We start from the raw sequence: 22,934 nt of genomic DNA on the forward strand, positions 1-22,934 counted from the left end.
TCTTGTCAGCAAACGGTTTAACGCCGTCACTAAAGCGAACGCCTGCTTCATGACCATGTGGTACCACATGAAGGGACGGCAAGTCGGGCGACTCCGAGTGCGCAAACAATCGGACGGAGCGCAGGCAAATCGCTACCCGGTCCTCTTCACCGTCATCAGAGACCAGGGCGACCAATGGCACAACGTCACTTTCGATCTCTACACGTCTACCTACGCAAACGACGGGTTCACGGTCACCATCGAGGCGAGAAACATCCAGTCGACCTCAAGCGACATTGCGATAGACGACCTATCGTTTTCTTCGGGCTGTACTCCTTATTTCGAAGGTACTGTAACGAAATTTGGGCCGAAGCCAACAACACACCAATGCATAGTCCAGCCACAACGAACCGGGTGTCCAATTTGGCAGCCACAAATGGACTAGGTTGTCCAAAATTGAACCTAACCCTAGCCCCAGTATATTTGTGGCTGCCGCTAATGGACCAGGAGCCCACTTATTGGAAGATCAATAATAAAGCTACGCATTTTCTAATCCCATAGGTGTCGCAAGTCTTCGACGTTTGAGGAGCAAACCAATGCAATCCTGTGCAATATAATTATGCGTTATCCAAACTCGTAGCAAGCAACGAGAAAGTGGTCCGATCTAACGTGCGCTAACAAGGATGTGTAAAGTAGCCTTTTATTTCAACTACCCCCGGGAGCTGCAAAATTGGTCTGGAGTCGACACTTGCAAAACGTGGAGTTTGCATGTATGTGATCAATACGTGTAAGGTGTTTTTTTACTAAATATATTACTCATCTGAAACGGAAGTAGATGAACTATACCTCTAGTGATAGTTTGCTCTAGAAAAAGGGTCCGGCGATGCCAAACCAGCTTCTACGGGCCACGGCTCTGTTATTGCATTTGAGAGTAGTGCAGTGAGGCAGAAAACTATTGGGGGCATGCCTCTTTGACAAATTGCTGGAGAGCCAGGGCATCTTTGGTTAATTCACATGGTTCCTACCCTTCTATGAGATTTAAATCAAGTGCAGTTGCGAATATTATATTAAATATGATTTTGTGTAGATACCAATGTGTGTGACAACGCGGCCGTTTGTGCTCCTGTCAACATCACTAACCGATGTGAAACAATGATTTTCTTCCTACATTCAAAATATGCGCGAACTAAAGCGGGTGTACATGTGATGTATAGGTGCTCAGAAAGGACCCGTGTCGGGCAACTGCAACTTTGAGTGCGGGCCGTGCTACTGGAATAACACAATTTGCGACAACTACGATTGGTTGATCAACGAGGGCAACACGGGAACGCTCAACACAGGCCCCACCAACGATCACACATACGGATCAACAGAAGGTAATGCCCACACTCACACACACACACACACACACACACACACACACACACACACACACACACACACACACACACACACAGAATTGCCCTTTAATTCGCAATACAAGTAAACTTGGTTTTGTGATGACTTTTTGCCACTAGGTCATTACTTGTATTTTGAAACGTCAGGCGGATCTCGTACAAGAGACGACCGAGCAATACTCGAAAGTCCAAACGTTGTTGGTTCATCGAAAACTTGCACCATGACATTCTTCTATCACATGTATGGAACGCATATAGGTTCGCTGCTCGTCTATATGCGGTCGGACAGTGCCCTTCTACTAATGAAAAATATCACCGGCGACCAAGGAAACCTATGGCGCAAAGACAACGTCACGTTTGTGAGCCTGGATGACTTCAGAGTTCACATCATTGCTACATACAGTACGGGTTTTCTGGGAGACATAGCAATCGATGACGTCACGTTTTCATCTTCTTGCGTATTTAACAACAGGAAAGACAACACTTACTGCAGTCAAGGTACAGCACGGGCAATCACGTGACGCAACAAAATATTGTTAATTTTTTATTCAAATAGCGCGCGTTACGGGATGCGCCGATGGTACGCGAGAGGGGTTTTTTAATGAACAGCACGTTGCTGGCTGTAAAGGTACGTGGGCCGGTCTCAGCAGTCTGCGCGATCCACCAACCAATGTTCCATGCGGAAACAAATTTCTGGACGGCAGCGCGGTCACGTGCAACGTCCCGGCTGATGTTTGTGATGTCAAGAACAAATGGCGGGTTTGTGGCTCGACCGGAAAACCGTCAGAAATCACAAGTTCTGTAAGAAGCGCATCGTTCATATACTCAAAAATGTATTAATTTATATTATTTTAATTTCACATTTTTTCTAGATCAACAGCGGAGTTTGTGCGACAGCATCATACGGGCGTTTCAGTGCTGGAATAAACCATTGCCGGCGTGACGTTTGCAACATTGCACATCCTCAGTCCGACTACGGATGCACGAACTACGCCCTACAGTGCGACGAGCCGCTCTGCTGTGGACTCGAATGCTCGAAAACGGGCAACTGCACGGGCGCGTTTTGGCCGAAACGCACGCAACACACACTACTAAGTGAACACAAAGGATGCTCGAGTATTACATCGAGTGATGCTGGTGGTGTCATGTGCTGCTGTAAGCATCATGTCTATGCCATATCGTTGATAAGTACTTCAATGCAATTGTGTTTTCAGACGATCCAAACTACGTTCCTCCGGTTGTGACTTCAGGTTGGTGCTCACAGTTTTTCTATCTTTGATTAGAGGAGGCGGAGTTAGGTTAGGCTTGAGGGTCCAGCCGGTTGCTCCTCCCTACGAGGAGAAAGGCCAGAAAGGCCAGTCTTTCTCCTCGTAGGTAGAAGCGACCGGCTGGAACCTCTAGCGTAGATCTCTAAGAGTGCATGGTGGTGCACAGGCTGCCTTGTCAATCCCCATTTCCCATTTCTCAGCTAAACTCCATTATACCAACGATATAGTAGGCCTGCAAATGGTGTATGACTATCAATTGAGATCCCACTTTCCAAAACTTGTCCTTAACGTTATCCCGACATTTACTCGTCATTCATATTACAGGCTTAGGGGGTACGATTAGAGTAAAGCCTGGTTCACACTATGACGCTAAGGCTGTCGTTGACGCTGACGCTGAAATAGAAATAAATCCGACTCCAACGTCAGCGTCAGCTTTCACAGCAAAGGACGCTGCCTCCGTTGAAGCTGTCTCTTTGAAGTTTGATGCTCAGCTGAGCTTCTGAGCTTCAGCGTCCTATTGTGAACCAGGCTACCAGGCTTATTAAAAGTTAGAAATAGACCAGGGTTAAGATCAGCCTTCACTCTCAGCTAAAAAGTATTCTAGAAAGCAGCACGCTCTCAAACGACCAGCAGGAATAGCCCTCGGACGTGACTAATGATGAAGATGAAAAAATTGAATGAACCAATGTCATCTTACAGTAGCATGTCTAGTTGTTAGTACATAGTAGCCCTGTATAGTACTTACCAACCGGTAGTTGTTGAAGACTAGTTTGTTCTGTTGTCTTGCACTTCATCACGGCTAGAAGCTTATTACTCTAATTGCTGGTCTCCCTTCAGGTACTGCAGGTAGTCCTTTCAAACCACCACAACAGGTATTCACACCATGTGGCTTTTACCCACCCACCCACCCCTATTTGAGGCATGCCGGTAATCCCCCGGGGTGTAACGGTACTCTGGTACTTTGCAGTTTATACCGGAAATGCAGAAAAAGGTGCGAGAATACTGTAAGAGTTAGGAATAGGCCAGGGTTAAGTTAGGCTTAGGGTTAAGGTTAGGGTGAGAGTACGAAGGTCAGAGTTGTGGTTAGGGTTAGAATTAAGGTTGTGAGGGTTAAAATTCAAGGAATGGATCACCCTCCTCTCTACCATAGTCTCCGTCGCTGCTGAGAGTCAATGTAGCTTACGGATTCTTACCGTCCCCGCAGGTCAGTGCACTCCTTGTAACTTCGATGTCGATAAATGCGGTTTTGTCGACGAAGACAATGATAACTTTGATTGGTCGCGACAAAATGGAGGCACTTCTTCTCTAGACACGGGTCCTCCCAACGACCACACGACTGGCACGAGTCAAGGTGAGAAATCATACGTTTGTGTAAACTGCGTGGTGTGTTGATCGTGTTGCTTTGTAGGCTACTATATGTATGTGGAGACTTCGGGCACAAATCTGCGCATTGGAGATGTAGCCATCTTGAGAAGTCCGAGGTACAACACGAGCAGCTCGGCCTGCAGCGCATGCATGCTGGAATTCTGGTATCACATGTACGGATCGGCAATCGGAAAACTAGAGGTAATAGTCACACACACACACACACACACACACACACACACACACACACACACACACACACACACACACACACACACACACACACACACACACACACACACACACACACACACACACACACACACACACACACACACACAGTGACACACGCACACATTCACACGCACGCCCACACACAGGCAGACAGACAGACAGACAGACACACACACACACACACACACACACACACACACACACACACACACACACACACACACACACACACACACACACACACACATGCACACACACGCACGCACACACGCACACACACAAACACACACACATGCACGCACACACGCACACACACAAACACACACACACACACACACACACACACACACACACACACACACACACACACGCACACACACACACAATGACACCATCCATCCATTCTAGGTATTCCTCGAAGAGACGGACGACCACTTGCCTCTCAGTCGGACACCAATTTGGTCTCTGAGTGGCGATCAGGGAAATCGATGGCAAAAAGCGACAGTCCCGACTCTAACAATTGCATCAGAAACCTTTTATCTCATCTTCCTAGCAACATACAACGGTCTTTGGACGGGAGACATCGCTATTGACGACATTGCTCTCAAAGAGTGTACATGTAAAGCATACAGTGATAACAAAAGAAAGCAAATGTGATTGTAAATATTGTGTTTTCGCTGGTACAGCTACACCGACTCCCTCCACACCGACTCCGACTCTCGCACTACCCACTTGCTCTGCCGATCAGTGGCTATGCCCAGACGGCTCGTCTTGTATACAAAGAACTCAACTGTGTGACGGAAACAGTGATTGCACTGAAGGAGCAGACGAAAGCAGCCCAGTTCCTTGCAGTGCGTATGATACAAGCAACACACACACTCCCATGTTTGCATGTCTAATCACGTGTTTATGTGTTTAGTGTCCGAATGCAGCCCATCCTATTGCGTCAATAAAGGACAATGTTTTATTGAGGCGGGTCAACAAAAATGCAGGCAAATAATTTATAATTAATACTAGTCATTAATTAACATGATATTAACAAATAACAACTATTAGCATATAATTATTACATTATTATTAACAAATAATTGACATAATTATTTAAAATTTAATTTAAAATTTTTCATAATTTTTTATAATTTTATACAGTTTTTAATTTTTTATATATTTTTATATATTTTTCTACACATTTATATATTTTTGTATATTTTTTATTTTATATAATTTTTATACAATTTTTAATATTTCTATATTTTATTTCTATATATTTTTTATATATTTATATATTTTAAAAAATTTGAATTTTTTACAATGTTTTTACAATTTTTTTAATTTTTATATATTTATATACATTTATATATATTTTTATATCTATCTTTAATTTTTATGTATTTATATATATTTTTATATATATGTTTAATTTTTATGTATTTATATATGTATTTATATATTTTTTAATTTTTTATAATTTTTTATAATTTTTTACAATTTTTTAATTTTTATATATTTTTATATATTTTATTTAAAGTAATATTTAAAATATTTAAAAATATAAGAAATATTAAGAATTATATAAATTGTATATAAAATATAACAAATAATTACCTAATCAGCATATACACTTCCTAAATCAATATTTATATTAATTAAGGTGTTCCCATCCATTCTACGGTCCACGATGTGAAAAAACCGACTTCGGAACTCGCAAGCCCAAGACTCCCACCTCGGTTACTTGCACCCCTACTTGTAATCCCGATGCAAACAGCAGCTGCTGGTGCCTGGGAAACCCACTCTATAGACGACACCACTTCTGTCAGGCTTGCACGCCTACGGGCGAATGCAACGAGTGCGTTTGCAACCATATTTTGCAATGTTTCCCGACGAGTGACTTCGTGAGGCGTGAGATGGCTGAAAGTACCTCGACAACTCGAGTTATTGTGAATCCAGGAGGGGGAAATCAGCAAACAGGCAGTGGAACGGACAGCGGTATAACACCATTGCTGATCTGAAACTCACTCAATAGCAATTTCTGTCTCTGACACATGCAGGTCTTTCTTCTGGAGCCTACGCAGCCATTGCCGTCTCGATCATTGTCTTGGGAGTGATTGTTGTTGCAGTAATCATTTACTTCATTATGAGCAAGAAGTGAGTCCAAGCATTTGCATTTGATTTTTGTATACCTGGAGACACGTTTGTGTTGTACAGATATTACTCCAAACTTGGCTCGTCGAATAGGCTCGCTGCTGGACCACACAGTCCAATGACTGCTGATACTGCATCCGGGATAGGAAATCCTGTATACAAGATGTTTGGATCTCCCGAAGGGGGGACAAGAATAACAGGAGACATTGATGACGTGAAAAAACAGATATAATAAAAATACAAAATACAAAATAAAAAATAAAAAATAGAAAAATAAAAAAATAAGAATAAAGAATAAACATATATAAAAAATAAATAAAACAAACAATTAAAAACTAAAAATTAAAATAAAAAATATAAAAAAATTAAAAAATATATAAAAAATGAAAAATATATAAAAATAAAAAATAAGAATAAAGAATAAAAATATATAAAATATATATAAAAAAATAAAACAATATGCATAAAACATAAAATATAAAAATATATAAATAAAAAATAGAAAATAAATATATATCTATATATAATAAAAAATAAATAAAAAATAAATAGAACATAAAAAAATAAAAATTAAAGAAATTGAAAAAAAGTAAAAATTAAAAATTGAAAATAAAACAGAAAAAAATAAAATATATATAAAATAGAAATAAAAAATAATATATATGTATACAAGAATATATCTAAAGTATCTAAATCGTATTTTGGTATTCACTCACAGGTTGACATGTCTGATATATTTTCTCCATCAGAAGCCACTCTTCCCAAACCAGTGAGATTAATCTCCATTAATTAAGCAGTAGTTTAACTTAAGTGGCGTACCAGATTAATTATGTTAATAAAAAATATTGCGACAGGACAAGAATATGCAATGCAGTGTGCACTACAATGTGAGGAGAACCATATCTTATGTAACTAAAAAACAACTATATAACAATATAATAATATATAATATAATGTAATATAATAATAAAAATAATATAATTTAATATAAATACAAGAATATAATTAATTAATATTAATTAAAATAATAGTTCTGCATGAATTCGTCCATACCTGAAATTCTGAGACTGGAAATCCGATTAGTAATTGCCAATCAAGCGTGCATGATCTCCCTGACCGCACTCCATACTTCCAATGTCCACTTTAACAAAAGGCAAGATCGGGTAATGACAATTAATTAATTAAACTGTTAAACCAGTTTCAGTGTTTTGAAGTTTTCACGTACCGACTGACTTGCTTGTCCGTGTGTAACCTGTCGGCTGTAAATAGAATGGTCGGCATGTCACATTTTTACCCACCAGAGACAATTTCTACAGTACAAGACCTGACCACGAAGTACCGACACATTATAATTATTAATATCAAACAGAAAGCTAATAAAATAATCTACATTGGCAACGCAGTAGACGGGCTACTTGCAGTTTATTTGTGCTCAGAATATCTAGAAACTTTTTTTAAGTTAAGTGCGTAAATCTTAACTATCTAGACTCTTGGAGGCGAGGTTATTAGCGCGCGCTAGATAGCAACAATGTCCTAATCGATTGTGTTGTGTCTAGGCTCATCATAGCAGTTTGGGAAAAGATGCGAGAGGTAATCCTCTCTATAGGGATCCATACTCCAAACTTGAAAACAAGTGAACGACAGGAGATGAACTGCATTGTGTCTTGCTAGCTTAGCTAGCTAGCTAGCTAGCTATAGTTGTACGCTTTGTGAAAGTTTTTGCATATTACAATTTTTGCATTCTGCTTTTGTTATTTGTTAGCTGTGGCCGATGATTTAATATCAGGTGCCTGGTCATGCCTGTAGAGCCTAGTTGGTGTGGTAGCGGTACGTTTATTAAAATGTCAGAAACGGACGACGGATCTAGAAGGGGGGTCACCGGGGACACGTGCACCCCGTTTAGTTCTGATCTAATTGGTGGCACAATGATTATTACAGACCTAGCTCTTACAACCGAGAAGAAATCCAATGACACCTTTCTTGCATGACTATATCGTTCACGGTTGTAAACGCATTTCCTGCGAAGCGACCGAAAAGGATGGTGCGTCAAAGTTGACAGCAAACTGAGGGTAATTACTGTTAGTCTCAGCTTTGTAGATGGAGGACACGCTTAGCTGCTCTATATTCTATGTATACATCTCAAGTGCGCCCGTCTCTAGCAAATCGTATAAAGAGAGCACAGTCACTTGTCTTGCTTACGACTTTCGCACATTCTCGCGCAGGCAACAAGTCAGTAGAGAATCTCTTTTGCTAATGCTTAGAACTGACGTACACAGCGCTGGAACGTATGCAGTACCCTACAGGATCGCTTTTCTCACGGCGACTCGCGGTTAGATTTCTTGACGAGAACGTGTCTGGTGTCTTTTACTGCATGTCTTGTAGTTAGCAAGTATTGAGCTAACGACGGACTGTCTCGTTTCTGCAAAAGCTATACCATAAATAAATGGAGTCAGAATTGTTACTTTATCAACGTTACCGTGCAGATTCTTTTCATTGTTTACATGCAGGCACAGACTCACGGGAAGGTGTGATGTAACCCACCAGTTCTAGAACGTAAGAAACGACGATTCGTGTCTGCTAGATGACGGAATAAAAAGATTACATCATCAGTGTGTGCTGCTAGATCAGGCTACATTTGATGTAGGCTAGATCACAATCAGGCTACATTTTAGCCTGTTCAAGCTCGATGTGGATCACTTCCTTGTTCTCCCTATATAGTTGTATATCTTAGACTCACTAGTCGTATCAACTACTTTGCTGTATGTCAACATTAACAATTAGCTAATAAAACAAAACTGTTCAATATTGAATCATAGCACGAGTGCAGAAAGATGACTTCGATAAGACAACACCACCAGTCAACAGTTACGAGTAACAAAGACAAAGATAAAAGCAAGACTCTCCGTTACATCCCCAGCTGCTTGTTGCAGAAATATATATATATATATATATATATATATATATATATATATATATATACTAAAAATTTTGCCACTCTAGAAACCATTAAATTACTGCAAGATGTCTGTGTAGAGGCGCGTATAACTACAGCAGTTCAGTGAGGTTAAGTAAACCGTCAACTCTTTAGCGTGGTTGTTTTTAGACTCTCAAGCACTATAAGAGAGTTGAGTTAATTAATGCAAACATGCAATTATTTATTTATTTATTTATTATTTATTTATTTACTTATTATTTATTTAATGAAAGAAATAGAGACGTACGTGGAATTCTATGACTTCCAATTTTCCATCCTATAAGATTTGAAGATTATCGCTAACCATCTCGATTGCAATAGTCTAAAGGTGTAAACAAAAGTGGCAAGGAACTACGGTACCTTTCTTACTGAGAGTGAGGTCATACAAATGGTGTCTAGATTATAACGGCGACATCGTGCTTTCAGACCATGCATACCTTCGGCAGTCCCTGTTTTGCTGATCACTGACGTTTGGTGTTGGTAGTTACAAATGTGAACGGTCGTTCTTCTCTCTGAACAAAGATGCGATCTCTACAATGACGAGAGAAAGGCTTACAAATCTGGCACTACTTTCTATCCAGATATGCATTTGCTGCCGTAGACCAAGGACGGGACGTCTATAGATTGCGCTTAGCTAATTAATTAATTAATTAAAGTGATAAGTTGTTGTTGGTTTTGGCTATTTAGTAGCATATTAATAACGAATTATATTAATTTAAATTTTATTTAATTAGATTAGACGTTGCTTTAAATTGACATCATTAATATCAATTTGAACCCCCAAACATGTAAGCCTGGTTACTCGCCGCCTTTGGTCAGTGGCAAAGATTAGATAACCGACAAGACACACCAACAACTCAACGAAGAATTAGATGGCAAGTGTGCGGTACTATAAAATAGAATCCTCTGATCTAACTAAAAGAATTAGATTGCTTTGCTGTGTCAATATACGCAAGTCAGTTTGTTGTCTAGATTTAATTGCGTCTGGACCTGCGCAAGAGCACGTGCACATTGCTTGGAACTCGATTCTTTTGCAAAAGTGAGAATATTCTAGAATACATTTACACTTAACTCTAGACTCTAGTAGCTAGCAAATTAGTTCAGATGAGGCGAAGTTGTGCATAAAACCATTGGTACTAAAAAAGGAAAGTGGGATGCGCTACAGTTGTTACCTAATCAATTAATTAATTAATTCAACTAGAACTGCGCAGCGTAGAAAGCGAGGTCCGATGCTCGAGGGAGTTGGCAGTGAGTGTCCCCGCGTAGGGATGAGTGCCTCGTAAACTGTTAGAGCATGATCGACGACAGCGTCCATTGCCTTCAACGCCAAAGAATCTCACAAAACGCCTAGTCTCTCGAATGTTGCTGGAAGGTCATCGATCGGTCAGTCTCTCTAGACAGTCTGAAAGTAGCACGACGGTTTCCACCGTTCTTGGAGTGACGGAAACACAACAGAGAGACCATTTTTGGGAACGTGATTGCGTAGGTAAGGCTCACGTGATCTGCATGATGGCGTTTCACTTCGCGGACGAAATTCTTGCAACGGCCCCGTCATGCAGTTTTTAAGTTATGAAACGTTCTTAACGTACATCTGTCGGTGTTGCTCTGAGATAGCGCCCAGATACCCAACACTATGTTTTGCATGGATTGCCTAGGCAGTAGCGAGCGAAGACGGAGCCGGCAGCCTATAGCTATCTACTAAACAAATATTAGACAACGGACGGTCTCGTGTTAGATCTAACGTTCGGATGAGTTGAGGTTTGTGCATAAAGCTATTGGTAGGAAAGATGAGAGTGGGATGCGCTCTTATTGCATTTTGTACTTTATTTCTGGATTTGATCTTTACGGTCACGGTCAATGGACAGTCCGTAAGTCAGGTAAAACGAGCAGTCACTCAGTTGTCGTGTATAACAATCTCTACAAGTTTATCCAACTCTTCTACAGACACCTATTTTGTTGTTTTAGAGCAAGGCTCAAAGCAGTCCCAGTCCCAGCAGCAACCATGGTAAGACACTAAATTCGAGCATGTGCATAGAAAAGTAATAATAAGTGGCGTTTGCTGTAGGTCCACCCGGACTGCCTGGAAAAGACGGTAAGTAAACGTAAAAATAAATTCATTTCCTTGTTTGTTTACTTATCTATTTAATTAACACAAAATTAAAGTTACTTTTGGACACAACTACTCAAACGAGAAACACTAATCTAGCTTTGGGCTGACACCCGTTCTAAATCAGGCAAAAACTTCTGAAATAACAAAAGACATCGACTGCTGTGCCGCCACGTACAAGCGACATTGCAGGAGATCTATAGCAGGAAAACTGCGACTCTAGATCTTCAACGACACAGTAAAATAGTTTGCATGCTCTCTACACCTACATTACTTGGTGGGCGCACCCTCGGCTATCTTGCTGCTTTCTGTGCAATTGTCTTGATGACAGAAAACGGTGTAGACAACTAGTCAAGGGTTACTTCATGAGATACAGATGAGAAATTTTAGTTACTTGTTTATGCACTGTAAAAATTATTGAATAAATAATTATAATTCAATTAATACAATAAATAATTTAAACCTATTACTTAATTTTGTGTGCAAATATTACTTAAATTCATAACTCCACCTGTTTTATTGTGTAGGCCTTCCTGGTCGTAATGGTAAGATATGATTGCTTGTTGCCCGTTCACTTGCAGAATAATGGTTGAACACGACAAATCTTAGGTGTTCCTGGCATTCCTGGCCTTCCTGGGAAATTAATTCAATCTGGATGCGCAAGTCTAGCAGGTCCAAAAGGAGAAAAAGGAGCAACTGGACCCAGTGGAACAGCTAAATCTGGCAAACCAGGTCCAACAGGTCCAAAAGGAGAGAAAGGAAGCGATGGACCAACTGGAGCCAAAGGTGCTAGAGGAGAACCCGGAACACGTTAGGTTATTGCCTCATCTAGATACTCTATTTCTTTCTTAATTACAAGTAAGAAGTAAATTATCTACTTTGTTTTCCACAGCTGCTCGTGCTCCTGGTCCATATGGTACTAGTGGCGTTACTTACGTTCAATGGGGAAAGAAGAGTTGCTCGGCCAGTGGTGTACAAACTCTCTACTCTGGAGTTGCTGCTGGGTCGCATTACCAAAGCTCAGGAGGTGGAGCTAACACTCAGTGTCTTCCACTTGACCCTGAATGGGGATATTACAAAAGTGGTGTTCAAGGATCCGGAGCTAGTTATATTTATGGATCTGAATACGAACTTGATCAAGGCATCCAACCATTCATCAACAAAAAATTGGTGCATCACGATGTTCCTTGTGCTGTGTGTTACGCTGCCAATAAAAACACTCAGTTCATGTTACCAGCAAAAATGACCTGTCCCACTGGATGGAGTAGAGCATATCGTGGATATCTCATGGCAGAAAAGAATAATCATGCAGGAAGAAGCATGTACCTTTGTGTTGACCACAACGCGGAAGGAACAGCTGGAGGTGGTGCTGATCACAACGGTTATACCCTTTATCCTGTTGAAGCTCGATGCGGATCACTTCCTTGTCGTCCCTACGTCGACGGTCGAGAGCTGACCTGCTCCGTGTGTCTCAAATGAAAAACAAGCAAGAGCGTTCTAACTTGTATCATACTCACAAAGCAATAACAAAATGTGCATGCATGCGTTCATTGTCTTTCATAACAAAACAGTGTAACACAAATTAAAACACGTGTATGTCTTGTTCAGTCAGTATCTCAATACTTTGCCGTATTTCAACATTATCAATGACCTACACTACAGCGAAATTGTTTGTTAGTCAAGCTAATGTAAACTTCGGTAGACAATACCATCACGAGATACACCAGAAGACAGCATTAGCCGAGATAAGTCCTACTTAATTAACTTATAATTAAATGAAATTTAATTTTTTACAAGCAGCATAGATTTTCAGAGTCCAACAAGCAAGTTTCTGGTAATCCCCTCTTTATACCGGCATGCAGCTGTAGTATGTAAACAGTAGGCTGTAGATTAGTGGGCGCGAACTTGCTATATAAACGTTTGTGATCATAAATATATATAGTGAGTCGGTACTTGACCGTCAAGGGCTGTCGTCGTTATCTCGGTATCCAAGCGATTCTCGTCCGTGTTGTCTGCTCGCATATTAGCATTACATCTGGTGACAGGAGTGGGAGTTCCTGAGTGGATTTGAGCGACCAGGAATCGAGCACCGCGGAAATGGCCGAAGACGTGTAGCATCGAGTGCAGCCGAGCGTAGTTGTTCAAGTCCCTCGTACGCCACAGCTGCCAGAATCGCTTGGTGACGGTGATTTCGAGGTCTGAGTGAAGCGCTTTGACATCTGCGCTAAGGTCAATCGTTGGTATGCAGACGAGAAACTACTAAGGCTTCCGCTGCTGCTGAAAGAAAGGGCATTCGCTGTATATGAAAGGCACGCGACTGCCGGGTCGTACGATGACCTGGTAAAAGGGATCAAGCAGTCTATTGCCCCGGACACCAAAGAAGCTCGTCGATTAGTGCACCGACAGCTGCAAGACCGGAAGATGCAGGCTGGAGAGGATGTGAAGGTCTTCCTAAGAGTGTTAGAGCGGCTGATCGATCGGGCAGCGCCGAATTTGCCTAACGAACTTCGTAATAGGCAATTGATCGATTACTTTCTGGAGGGTTTGCCAACGCCTGTCGCGGATCAATTGTTCATACTCGCGCCTAAAAAACGCTTGAAGATACAGTTACGCCAGCTATGGAGAAGCGCAGGGGCTTGCGAGCTAGGCGAATCGCTGGGATAACGGTGTGTGTAGATGAGGACAAAGAAGAGAGTGCGTCGGGTCACATTATGAGAGCAATGCGAGCTATATCAGATCGACTGGACACTCTCGAGAAGACATCAGTCCCGGTAAGAGGGGAGGCGAAGCAAACACAACGGAATGCCAAACAAGTGCAATGTTTTGGTTGTGGTGAGTACGGACACTACAAGTTGTTTTGTCGTAATGATGTATCCAGATGTCGTGGGAAGGACATTAGTCCATGTTATGTTTGTGGTGAGTTAGTTCATTTGGCACGGGAGTGTTCTCGCAGAAGAATGGTGTTGGGGCGTGACAAAGTGACAGATGCGGAGCAAATGCAGAGTACAATGAAGCCTCTGACAAGGAAGACGGTTTCCAGCGAAAGCAAGAGTTCATTTGGTGAGCCGGAGAAGAAGCACATTGCATCATGTCGTTGGACTCAGAAGGTATTTAGTGATCCGTCGTCGTTGTTGGTGTCTGTTGTTATTGGGAGAAGGCATGGAATTGTTTGGTAGACACTGGGCGTCAGTTTCTGTGATTTCACACAAATGGCTAGAAACGTTTACCGGTGGGCAAGCAAAGCTGGACATGCAAATAGATTCTTTGCCTGAAGGGTTTGCACTCAAGAATGTAGATGGCTCTAACATTCATGTGACAGGGAGTTTGTCATTAGTGATTAGGATGAGTAAATGGACAATCTCTCACAAGTTTGTTGTGGCTGATGTTGACATACCAGGACCCATCTTAGGGAACGACTTCTTGTCACAACATGCAGTAGTTTTGGATATAAAGGAGGGACTGTTGCGTTGGGCAGGAGGTTCAGTTCCACTGAAAACACCTTCAGTTGGTTCGTGTTTTCTTGCAGTAAGGCATAGCTTTACCATGCCGGGTACCAGTAGGCGTATGATCAAGGGTCAAGTTGTGGATTCCGAAGGGAGGCCATGCTGTCTTGCTGGGGCAAGGGTGATTGAGCAAAATGCTGGTTTTGTTGATAAAACGGGTGTTATGGTTGCTAGAGCATTAGTAGACGGGGAACAAGGTGAAGTGCCAGTGCAGTTGTTGAATTTTCGAGACACAACTTTTGTAAAGACACGAGCAGTAATAGCAAAACGGGTTGACATTGAGAAGGTGAGTACAGTAGAGGAGTCAGGTCTTGTGTGTGGAATGGTGGGTACGGAGATAAATGACACGGAGAACTTTTTGAGTATCTTCCATTTGGACCATCTTGGTGACAAGGAGAGGAACGAGCTGTCACGAGTACTGCTCCAGTATCGTAGTGTCTTTTCGACAGGACCTATGGACGTAGGTACGACAGGGTTAGTGGAACATAAAATACCTACGGCACAGCCCATCCTGTGAAACAACTACCACGTAGAATATCACACACACTGAAAGAGGAGGTTGACAAACAGGTGACACTAATGTTAGACACAGGAATAGTGAGTTGTTCAAATATTCCGTGGTCCTCGCCTGCAGTTCTCATGAAGAAACGTCATGGTGGTGTCAGATTTGTGTTGATTAACGACGTGTGAATACTGTCACAGTAAACGATAGTTACCCTCTCCCAAGAATAGATGCCACGTTGGAGGCATTATCGGGTGCGAAGTATTTCACTACCTTAGACTTAGAGCAGGATACTGGCAGATGCCGGTAGCAAAGGAGGACAAAACGAAAACTGCATTTGTCACGTAAGAGGGTTTGTGGAAATTTAAAAAATGCCTTTTGGATTGGCCAATGCGCCAGCAACCTTTCAGCGGATAATGGAGATAGTACTGGCAGGGTTACAGTGGTCGGAATGCCTCATTTACCTAGATGACGTAATCGTGTTTTCGTCGAGCTTTGACAAGCACATGAAAAGGCTGGGACTGGTGTTTAAAAGATTGGAAGAGGCTAATCTAAAGCTAAATTAAAGCCAGTAAGTGTCAGTTTGTGCGATCAGAGGTGTGTTACCTGGGACACATACTGATGATAGTATCAGAAAAGGGACTCTAACCAAATAGCGAACGGGTTAAAGCAATGAGTGAATACCCAAGTTCCAAGAAAGTGAGCCAACTAAAAACTTTTCTTGGTATGGCTAGGCATTATAGGCAATTTATATATACCTAAATTCTCTGAGACTGCTGCACCACTACACGAACTTTAATTTGAAGAAGAAGAAGAAGAAGAAGCTATTGGAGAGTGGTCTGTAAGATGTGAGAAAGCCTTCACAGAGATACGGGAAAAGATGGCTACAAGGCCTGTGTTGTCTTTTCCAGACTGTAGTTTACCTTTTGAGTTGTCTGTGGATGCTAGTAAGATTGGTTTGAGTGCATTACTCCAACACACAGTTGAGGGCTCAGAACGTGTAGTGAGTTTTGCTAGTAGGACATTGCACCAACATGACAAGAACTATTCGACCATCGAAAAAGAAATGCTAGCAATTGTCTGGGCCATAGGCCACTTTCGATGAAACCGTTTTTGCTTAAAGCTATAGGTTCACAATATGACGCTGACGACGCTCCAGGTAGGACGCTGGCGAGAACGCTATAGCGATGACCCTCAGGCAGGCGTCATGTTTTAAACACTCGCACGTCGCGTCACGAGCGTCCACAGCGTCCTCAGGGTCGTCAGTGTCGCTGACGCTAGAGTTGATTCAAGTTCAACTCTAGCGTCCAAACTGGAAGTGCTCTAGCGTCTACTGGAAGCACGTGCCTTTTGTCGACAAATCAGAGATCAAATCCTGAAGTAATTAAAATAACCGGAAGTAAACTATGTAAGAGAAGCCTACCGAAAGTGTATACGTGTAGGTACGGCTGATTGCGGCAGATCAAGTCACAGTTAGCCGCATCCCCAGACTCACGTGAGCCTGGCAGTGTCCGGTTCCCGTATAACACTTTCAGCCTTCCGTGAGTCTGGACTCACCGCGCCTACTTTCACACACTTACTTCACTAAGTGTCACCCCACGTCACAGTCTTGGCACCCCACGTGACTAAATACTACCTACGTCATAAACTCAATTAGCTTATATCTATCTAATGTGTGACGCAGCAGATTGTTTATTACACCCAAGCCTCCAAAACAGCGCACGGTTGCTCTCCATAGTGAGTGATTCACCAAGTTCACACTCTCAAATTCTCAAGCTTGGGGACAGGTGAGTGTATTCCTACGTTATTGTCCTACTCCTGTAGACTGACGAGCCTGCCAAGTCTAGTTACAGCGATCCGGACTTTGCGTGTAGTTCACACATTGTTTCATCGCAAATCCGCTATCTGCACGGCCCTTGCTAGCGCAAAGACTCTATTATAAAGGCCAGTAGGACGCGCAATGGCAACGAGAATCGTCGACACATTGACGTGGAACTACAATCCGCTCTTCGTGTTTTCAATTGCATCTATAAACAACTCCCATTACCTAGGGTTCCACGGAAGAGATACAAGCTTACATGCACAGAGAGTCAGACAGGACGCCGCGCCGTTGCACATAGTCGTACATGTTCAACTACACGCAACTGTAAGCAGCATGTAGCAGCACGTGGTAGTGGCATCTAGGCTTCCAAACGGTAGTCACATGTGCACACGTGACCGGAACGACATGGCGTTGTGGTAAGCAGTACGTGGAATTGCATGGCAGCAGTTGACTGATACAAGGTGACTTTGCACATTTCTAGCTAGTGGGTCAGTGCAATTCTTCGGACAGTGCGAATCGTTTGGTGTGGCTCTCGTCGTTGTAGCTGCTTCGAGTGAGGCGCTAGCCTGGCTGACAAAGGTGAAATGTGAAAAGTGAAATGTGAAGTGTGAAATGGGAAATGTGAAATGTGAAATGTGAAATAATAAATCGGGTTTTTTTACTTGCCGATAGCTGGCTCCTGAGACGCTTAGTGTCAGCGGTGATAGTCTGGCTACCATTAGGAACGTTTGAAGTTGAGCGCTGCGTGGTTCCGAGATCTCTGTAATGAGTTTTGAGAGATCCCGTTCGGATGCGTTTGGATACTTTCGTATGGGCCGCCATTTTAGATTCTTGGCATCCTACATAGGGAGTGCTACCGCACTCCCTGATACCGCACTCCCTGATTATGTCACTCGACACGCTGTGAAGCTGATGAGGCGTCATACATTTATTTGCATGAGCATTGTTCCGTAGAGTGTCTAACTAGCAGATCAAGTAGTTCACTAAAAGGGGACAAAGACTGAGCAGATCGAAAAGTAACAGCCATTCCCTCATACAACGGTAAAAGCCTGAGATTCAGATGGCAAGCTAGCGTGGAATGCGAATGCCGCACGCGCGTTTAAATCAAGGTGACGTACGTTGTACATGTATTGGTGGTAAGAGTTGACCTATTCTATTTAACACAATTCATCGCGGTTCTCGCCTATTTGCACTCGCATCAAGCAAACAAGGGTGTCCGATATTAGAGAAAAAGACCCGCCCCTCTTCTCCAGCTTTCTGAAGGGAAACGTCTAGAGCTGCCGATCTGTTGTTATCACTGCGAGTAGAAAAGACATGTACCTATTATTTCAAGGCGAGGCAATGAACTGTGGTACCGTCGAGAGCAAAAACCGGCGGTGTCCGATATTTGATGGGCGTGTCGGATATACGGAACAACAGCGGAAGTTCAATTTTGTCACCGTGAACAACAATACGCCAAGTGATCAAGCTGAATCTAGCATGTCGTGTTACCGTATGACTACTCTCTACACTCATGCCTTAGAGACAAGAAATCTTCCTCTGGTTTCCGTACTACGTCGGTGTCAGAATATTGATATACTAGTACTACCCGCCCTATGGGCGGTGCATGGCAATCTGGGCGGTGGCAATCTATCGTTGTACGCCACTTCTGCAAAGAAGACGCACCTTTCGTGACACACGGACGCACGCACGCACGCAAAAGTGGCCCGGTGAACCGGCGCATCTTGTACTCTGGGAACTAGAGGATGGCGTACAGTGGCTGGCGAGTGCACGTCACATCCGCATACTCAGTTAATTGATTGAGCAAACAAACTCCGCCTCGACCGTTCGTCTCGGACTTGCGATCTCGACCGGCCCACCGACGGGCGTCGTGTCGATCAGCGCGTTACAGACAGACAGTTATGTGGCCAGACGGAAGTGGGCGTTCCCAAGTGTTTGCGTATTCTGCGCATCTCATTTCAGTCCGCCAAAGTCTCGTTTCGTGCCGGCGGAGGAAGTCGAGGCGAAATCCGACGCGACCGTTCGTCTCGGACTTGCGATCTCGACCGGCCCATGGCGTTTCGCGACGGTCCGAGACCTGTGTCGTGTCGATCGGCGCATGTGGACAGACGGAAGTGAGCGTTCCAGAGCGTTCGCGTATTAATTAAGTTAAGTCTAGGACTAGGATGACTCTACCAAACAACGGCCGGTCTCGTGTCTGCAAAAGCTATACCATAAATGGAGTCAGGAGTGTTACTTTATCAACGTTACCGTGCAGATTCTTTTCATTGTTTATAGTCACAGAATCAGATAGTGCACGGAGAGATGATGAACCCACCAGCTATAAAGAACGTAAGAAGCGGCTATCCGCGTCTTCTAGATAACGGAATAAACAAAAATGATTACATCATCAGTGTGTGCTGCTAGATATAAAGGATACGTGAATGAGAGTAGCAGACAATTTACTGCAGAGACCGAGGAGAGAAGAGACTTGCAGACTCTTTTGGATCTGAACACTTGTTAGCAACAAGAATGACTTTTCTCAAGTAAGCGAAATCAGTCTTTTGTCTAATGAGAACGGTTGATATGTTTCGAATATTTTAAAGGTTTATTGCATTTTGTACTTTATTTCTGGATTTGATCTTTACGGTCACGGTCAGTGGACAGTCAGTAAGTCAGGTAAGACGAGCAATCAGTCAGTTGTCTTGTGTAGCAATCTCTACAAGTTTTTCCAACTCTCTTACAAAAATTATTTCTTGTTTTAGAGCAAAGCCCACAGCAGTCCCATCTGCAGTCGTGGTAAGACACTAAATTCGAGCTTTTAAATAAAAATAATAATAACAATAGACGTTTTTACTGTAGGTCCACCCGGACTGCCCGGAAGAGACGGTAAGTAAAAATAAAGTTGTTACGCATTTACTTATTTGTTTATTTGTTTACTTATTTGTTTATTTTTTCTCTAGGTCTCCATGGTCGTGATGGTAAGATGATTGCTTATTGGTTGTTTTGTCGTAAAATAGTTGATTTTACGCTAATTAGGAATTCGCGGTAATCCTGGAATTCCTGGCATTCCTGGAAGGGCTATTTCATCCGGCAGCACAAGTTCAGTGGGTCCAAAAGGAGAGAAAGGAAGCGTTGGACCAGCTGGAACCAAAGGGGCTAGAGGAGAACCTGGAACACGTTAGTTTATTGCATTGGTTACATAGTACGCTGTCTTTACTAAGCTTAACTAATTAACTACGTATAAACAAGCAATTAATTAAGTGAGTATGTTGTATTTTGTTTTCTACAGCTGCTCGTGGTCCATACGGTACGAGTGGTGTTACTTACGTTCAGTGGGGAAGGAAGAAATGCTCGGCCAGTGGAGTACAAACTCTCTACTCTGGAGTCGCTGCTGGATCACACTACGCGAGTCCCGGAGGTGGAGCTAACACTCAGTGTCTTCCACTTGATCCTGTTTGGGGAAATTATAAAGATGGCGTTCAAGCAGCAAGTTATATTTTTGGAGCAGAGTATGAATTGTGGCAAGGCATTCAACCATTTGAAAACAAAGGATTGTATAACCACGATGTTCCTTGTGCTGTGTGTTACTCTGCCACTAAGAACGCTCAATTCATGTTGCCAGCAAAAAACATTTGTCCCAGTGGATGGAGCAGGGCATACTATGGATATCTCATGGCAGAACGACATACTCATGCAGGAAGGAACACATACCTTTGTGTTGACCACAAGGCAGAAGGAACAGTTGGAGGTGCTCCAAGTAACGACCAGTCTACGTTTTACCCTGTTGAGGCTCGATGTGGATCACTTCCTTGTCCTCCCTACGTTGACGGTCGAGAGCTTACCTGCTCTGTGTGTCTCAAGTGACAAAAAACAAGAACGTTTTGACATAGAACACAACCACAATACAACAAAAGAGTAGGATTTCATGTCTTGTCTTTCCTAGAAATGCTGTGAACACGAAACAGTTGTATACTTGTATATCTTACTCACTAGTCGTATCAACTACTTTGCTACATGTCAATTGCAATTAGCTAATAAAACAAAACTGTTCAATCACAAGTGTAGAAAGATGACTTCGATGAGACAACACCACCAGTCAACAGTCACGAGTAACAAAGACAGTTAACATAAAGAGGAAAGCATATAGATAAGCTGCAGTTTAAACCTTAGCAAGACCCTCAGCTAAACCCATACCTGCTTGTAGCAGATAGTACAACTTTAGAAACCATCAATTGCTGTAATTTATAAGTGGCAAACCAGCAAGACACACCAACAATTCAACTAAAAATGAGTGTTTAGTAAATACCAAGTGCGCACTACTATAAGACCCCTTGATCAAACTAAGTCTGAATTCCTGCTTCCATGCACAAGCTTGCACAACAGCATCGCTCACGCCGTACATTTTTACTTGGCAAATTTGTATCGTCATGCTAACTATTTCTACCTCATCAAAATCAATTTATCAACTAAAGAAGTGACCGTCTACAGTAAAACCTGAAACTGCGTCCGGCTTCACATACCCAGTACAGTGCAACCCATCTCAAAAATACTTGTTTGTATTACATATCACCTATTAGAAAGGTCTAGCTGATCTAATAGACCAAGAGGTCAGTTTTTCACTTGAAAAGAAGTAAACGACAGGAGAGGAACTGCGTTGTTTCTTGACACTTATTCATTGTTAATTTTGTGAAACTTTTTTGCAAATTAGAATTTTTGCATTCTGCGTGCTAGTTACTTGTTAGCTGCGGTCGATGACCCAATATCAGGTGTGTACATACACACATAAAAATCGAGTCAATCGATTCTAGTCACAATTCAGTACATGAGTAGTTGTAACAGTCACGGATGACGGATCCATGCAGGCGAGGTCACTGGGGCGCACCCGTTTAGACTCTTTTTTAACCATAAGCGTAGCAAGGGTTATAGTAGGGTTATGGTAGTCGTCTTACCGGAAGTGGCGACCGACCGACTCGACGGAAATACCGACTCGACGATTCGACGGAAACGACCAACTTTGGAATGTATAGCGTGTGTTCACTTTTATTGCTCGTGTAATCTCGACATACGGTTGTTGGAGCTTGTCCGCTAGTATAGGCGGAGTCACGCAGGAAGTTCTAATTTTGATTACTGATCATGACGTTCGAGTGCAAATTAAAGGCCATAGTGAACAGAGAGTAAGTGAACAGAGAGTAAGTGAACCTGCGACAAAATGCCGCATCAAATTGATTTACCGTTTGATGATAAGACTGCCTGTCCTTTCTTAGTCAACTGTATAGGTGTTGGGATGCTTGGGTCTAGTGACGTGCACGCGGCAACAAAACGACACATGTCAGTCAAGCACCGAACAGATTTACCGTTTGAGGATAAGACTGCCTGTCTTTCCCCACTGTATAAACAAGTGTTGGGATGCATATGCTTGTGTGTCTAGTGACGTGCACGTGGTGTTAATTTGTACATGTTTGCAAATAAATGCTTGGTAGTCCCGACAACTTCCCTAATCCGAACAAATTCACTAATCCAAACAAGGCTTGGCATGGGCTGTTCGAATTAGCGAGGTTCTACCAACGTACGCGGAACTGGAAAGGGGTCAATTTCTCGGTGCCTAGGGTTCAGCACTGTAGTGCTTCCATGTTTTCTAGTTCTGATTGCACAATGGTAC

General features: G+C 42.5%; 6 protein-coding genes across 7 annotated transcripts in view; all 6 read left to right on the forward strand.

Moving 5' to 3' along the window:
• LOC134180902 (MAM and LDL-receptor class A domain-containing protein 1-like) overlaps positions 1-954 on the forward strand; it is a 3,645-nt gene extending 2,691 nt beyond the window's left edge. Inside the window, exons 6-7 of the mRNA XM_062648087.1 lie at positions 1-326; positions 848-954. The exon at positions 1-326 is cut by the window's left edge and continues 64 nt beyond it. Of these exons, the coding sequence (XP_062504071.1) occupies positions 1-326; positions 848-954 (433 nt within the window). The remainder of the gene's footprint in view (positions 327-847) is intronic.
• Positions 790-2,655, forward strand: LOC134180903 (MAM and LDL-receptor class A domain-containing protein 2-like). Its single transcript, XM_062648088.1, has 6 exons — positions 790-1,123; positions 1,194-1,355; positions 1,497-1,874; positions 1,933-2,177; positions 2,249-2,531; positions 2,591-2,655. Exons 3-6 carry the CDS (start codon positions 1,598-1,600, stop codon positions 2,653-2,655), a joined length of 870 nt encoding a protein of 289 aa, XP_062504072.1. The 5' UTR covers positions 790-1,123; positions 1,194-1,355; positions 1,497-1,597.
• Positions 2,656-3,623: 968 nt separating this feature from the next.
• On the forward strand, positions 3,624-8,197 carry LOC134180904 (MAM and LDL-receptor class A domain-containing protein 2-like). Its single transcript, XM_062648089.1, has 11 exons — positions 3,624-3,648; positions 3,849-3,995; positions 4,053-4,210; positions 4,652-4,862; positions 4,930-5,094; positions 5,163-5,235; positions 5,895-6,229; positions 6,292-6,388; positions 6,449-6,599; positions 7,104-7,154; positions 7,942-8,197. The coding sequence occupies exons 1-11, from the start codon at positions 3,624-3,626 to the stop codon at positions 8,020-8,022; spliced, it is 1,494 nt and encodes a 497-aa protein (XP_062504073.1). The 3' UTR covers positions 8,023-8,197.
• A 2,440-nt stretch (positions 8,198-10,637) lies between these two features.
• On the forward strand, positions 10,638-20,577 carry LOC134181147 (complement C1q subcomponent subunit C-like). 2 transcript variants are annotated; one of them, XM_062648360.1, is made up of 7 exons: positions 10,638-10,845; positions 19,700-19,818; positions 19,879-19,951; positions 20,038-20,071; positions 20,135-20,161; positions 20,236-20,253; positions 20,312-20,577. In XM_062648360.1, exons 2-7 carry the CDS (start codon positions 19,805-19,807, stop codon positions 20,455-20,457), a joined length of 312 nt encoding a protein of 103 aa, XP_062504344.1. In that variant the 5' UTR covers positions 10,638-10,845; positions 19,700-19,804; the 3' UTR covers positions 20,458-20,577. The 2 variants fall into 2 exon arrangements, with proteins under 2 accessions (XP_062504344.1, XP_062504345.1); XM_062648361.1 differs by lacking the exon at positions 10,638-10,845 and adding an exon at positions 19,447-19,624.
• Positions 11,158-13,170, forward strand: LOC134180906 (short-chain collagen C4-like). Its single transcript, XM_062648090.1, has 4 exons — positions 11,158-11,236; positions 11,994-12,011; positions 12,076-12,276; positions 12,359-13,170. Exons 1-4 carry the CDS (start codon positions 11,158-11,160, stop codon positions 12,943-12,945), a joined length of 885 nt encoding a protein of 294 aa, XP_062504074.1. The 3' UTR covers positions 12,946-13,170.
• On the forward strand, positions 20,561-21,323 carry LOC134180907 (short-chain collagen C4-like; the record flags this gene model as incomplete). The annotated part of the gene is made up of 1 exon (XM_062648091.1): positions 20,561-21,323. A coding segment is annotated over one exon (579 nt), but the record flags the coding sequence as incomplete, so codon positions are not given.
• Positions 21,324-22,934: the final 1,611 nt, after the last annotated feature.

This window comes from Corticium candelabrum, chromosome 6, assembly GCF_963422355.1.
Source record: "Corticium candelabrum chromosome 6, ooCorCand1.1, whole genome shotgun sequence".
NCBI classification, from domain to species: Eukaryota; Metazoa; Porifera; class Homoscleromorpha; order Homosclerophorida; family Plakinidae; genus Corticium; species Corticium candelabrum.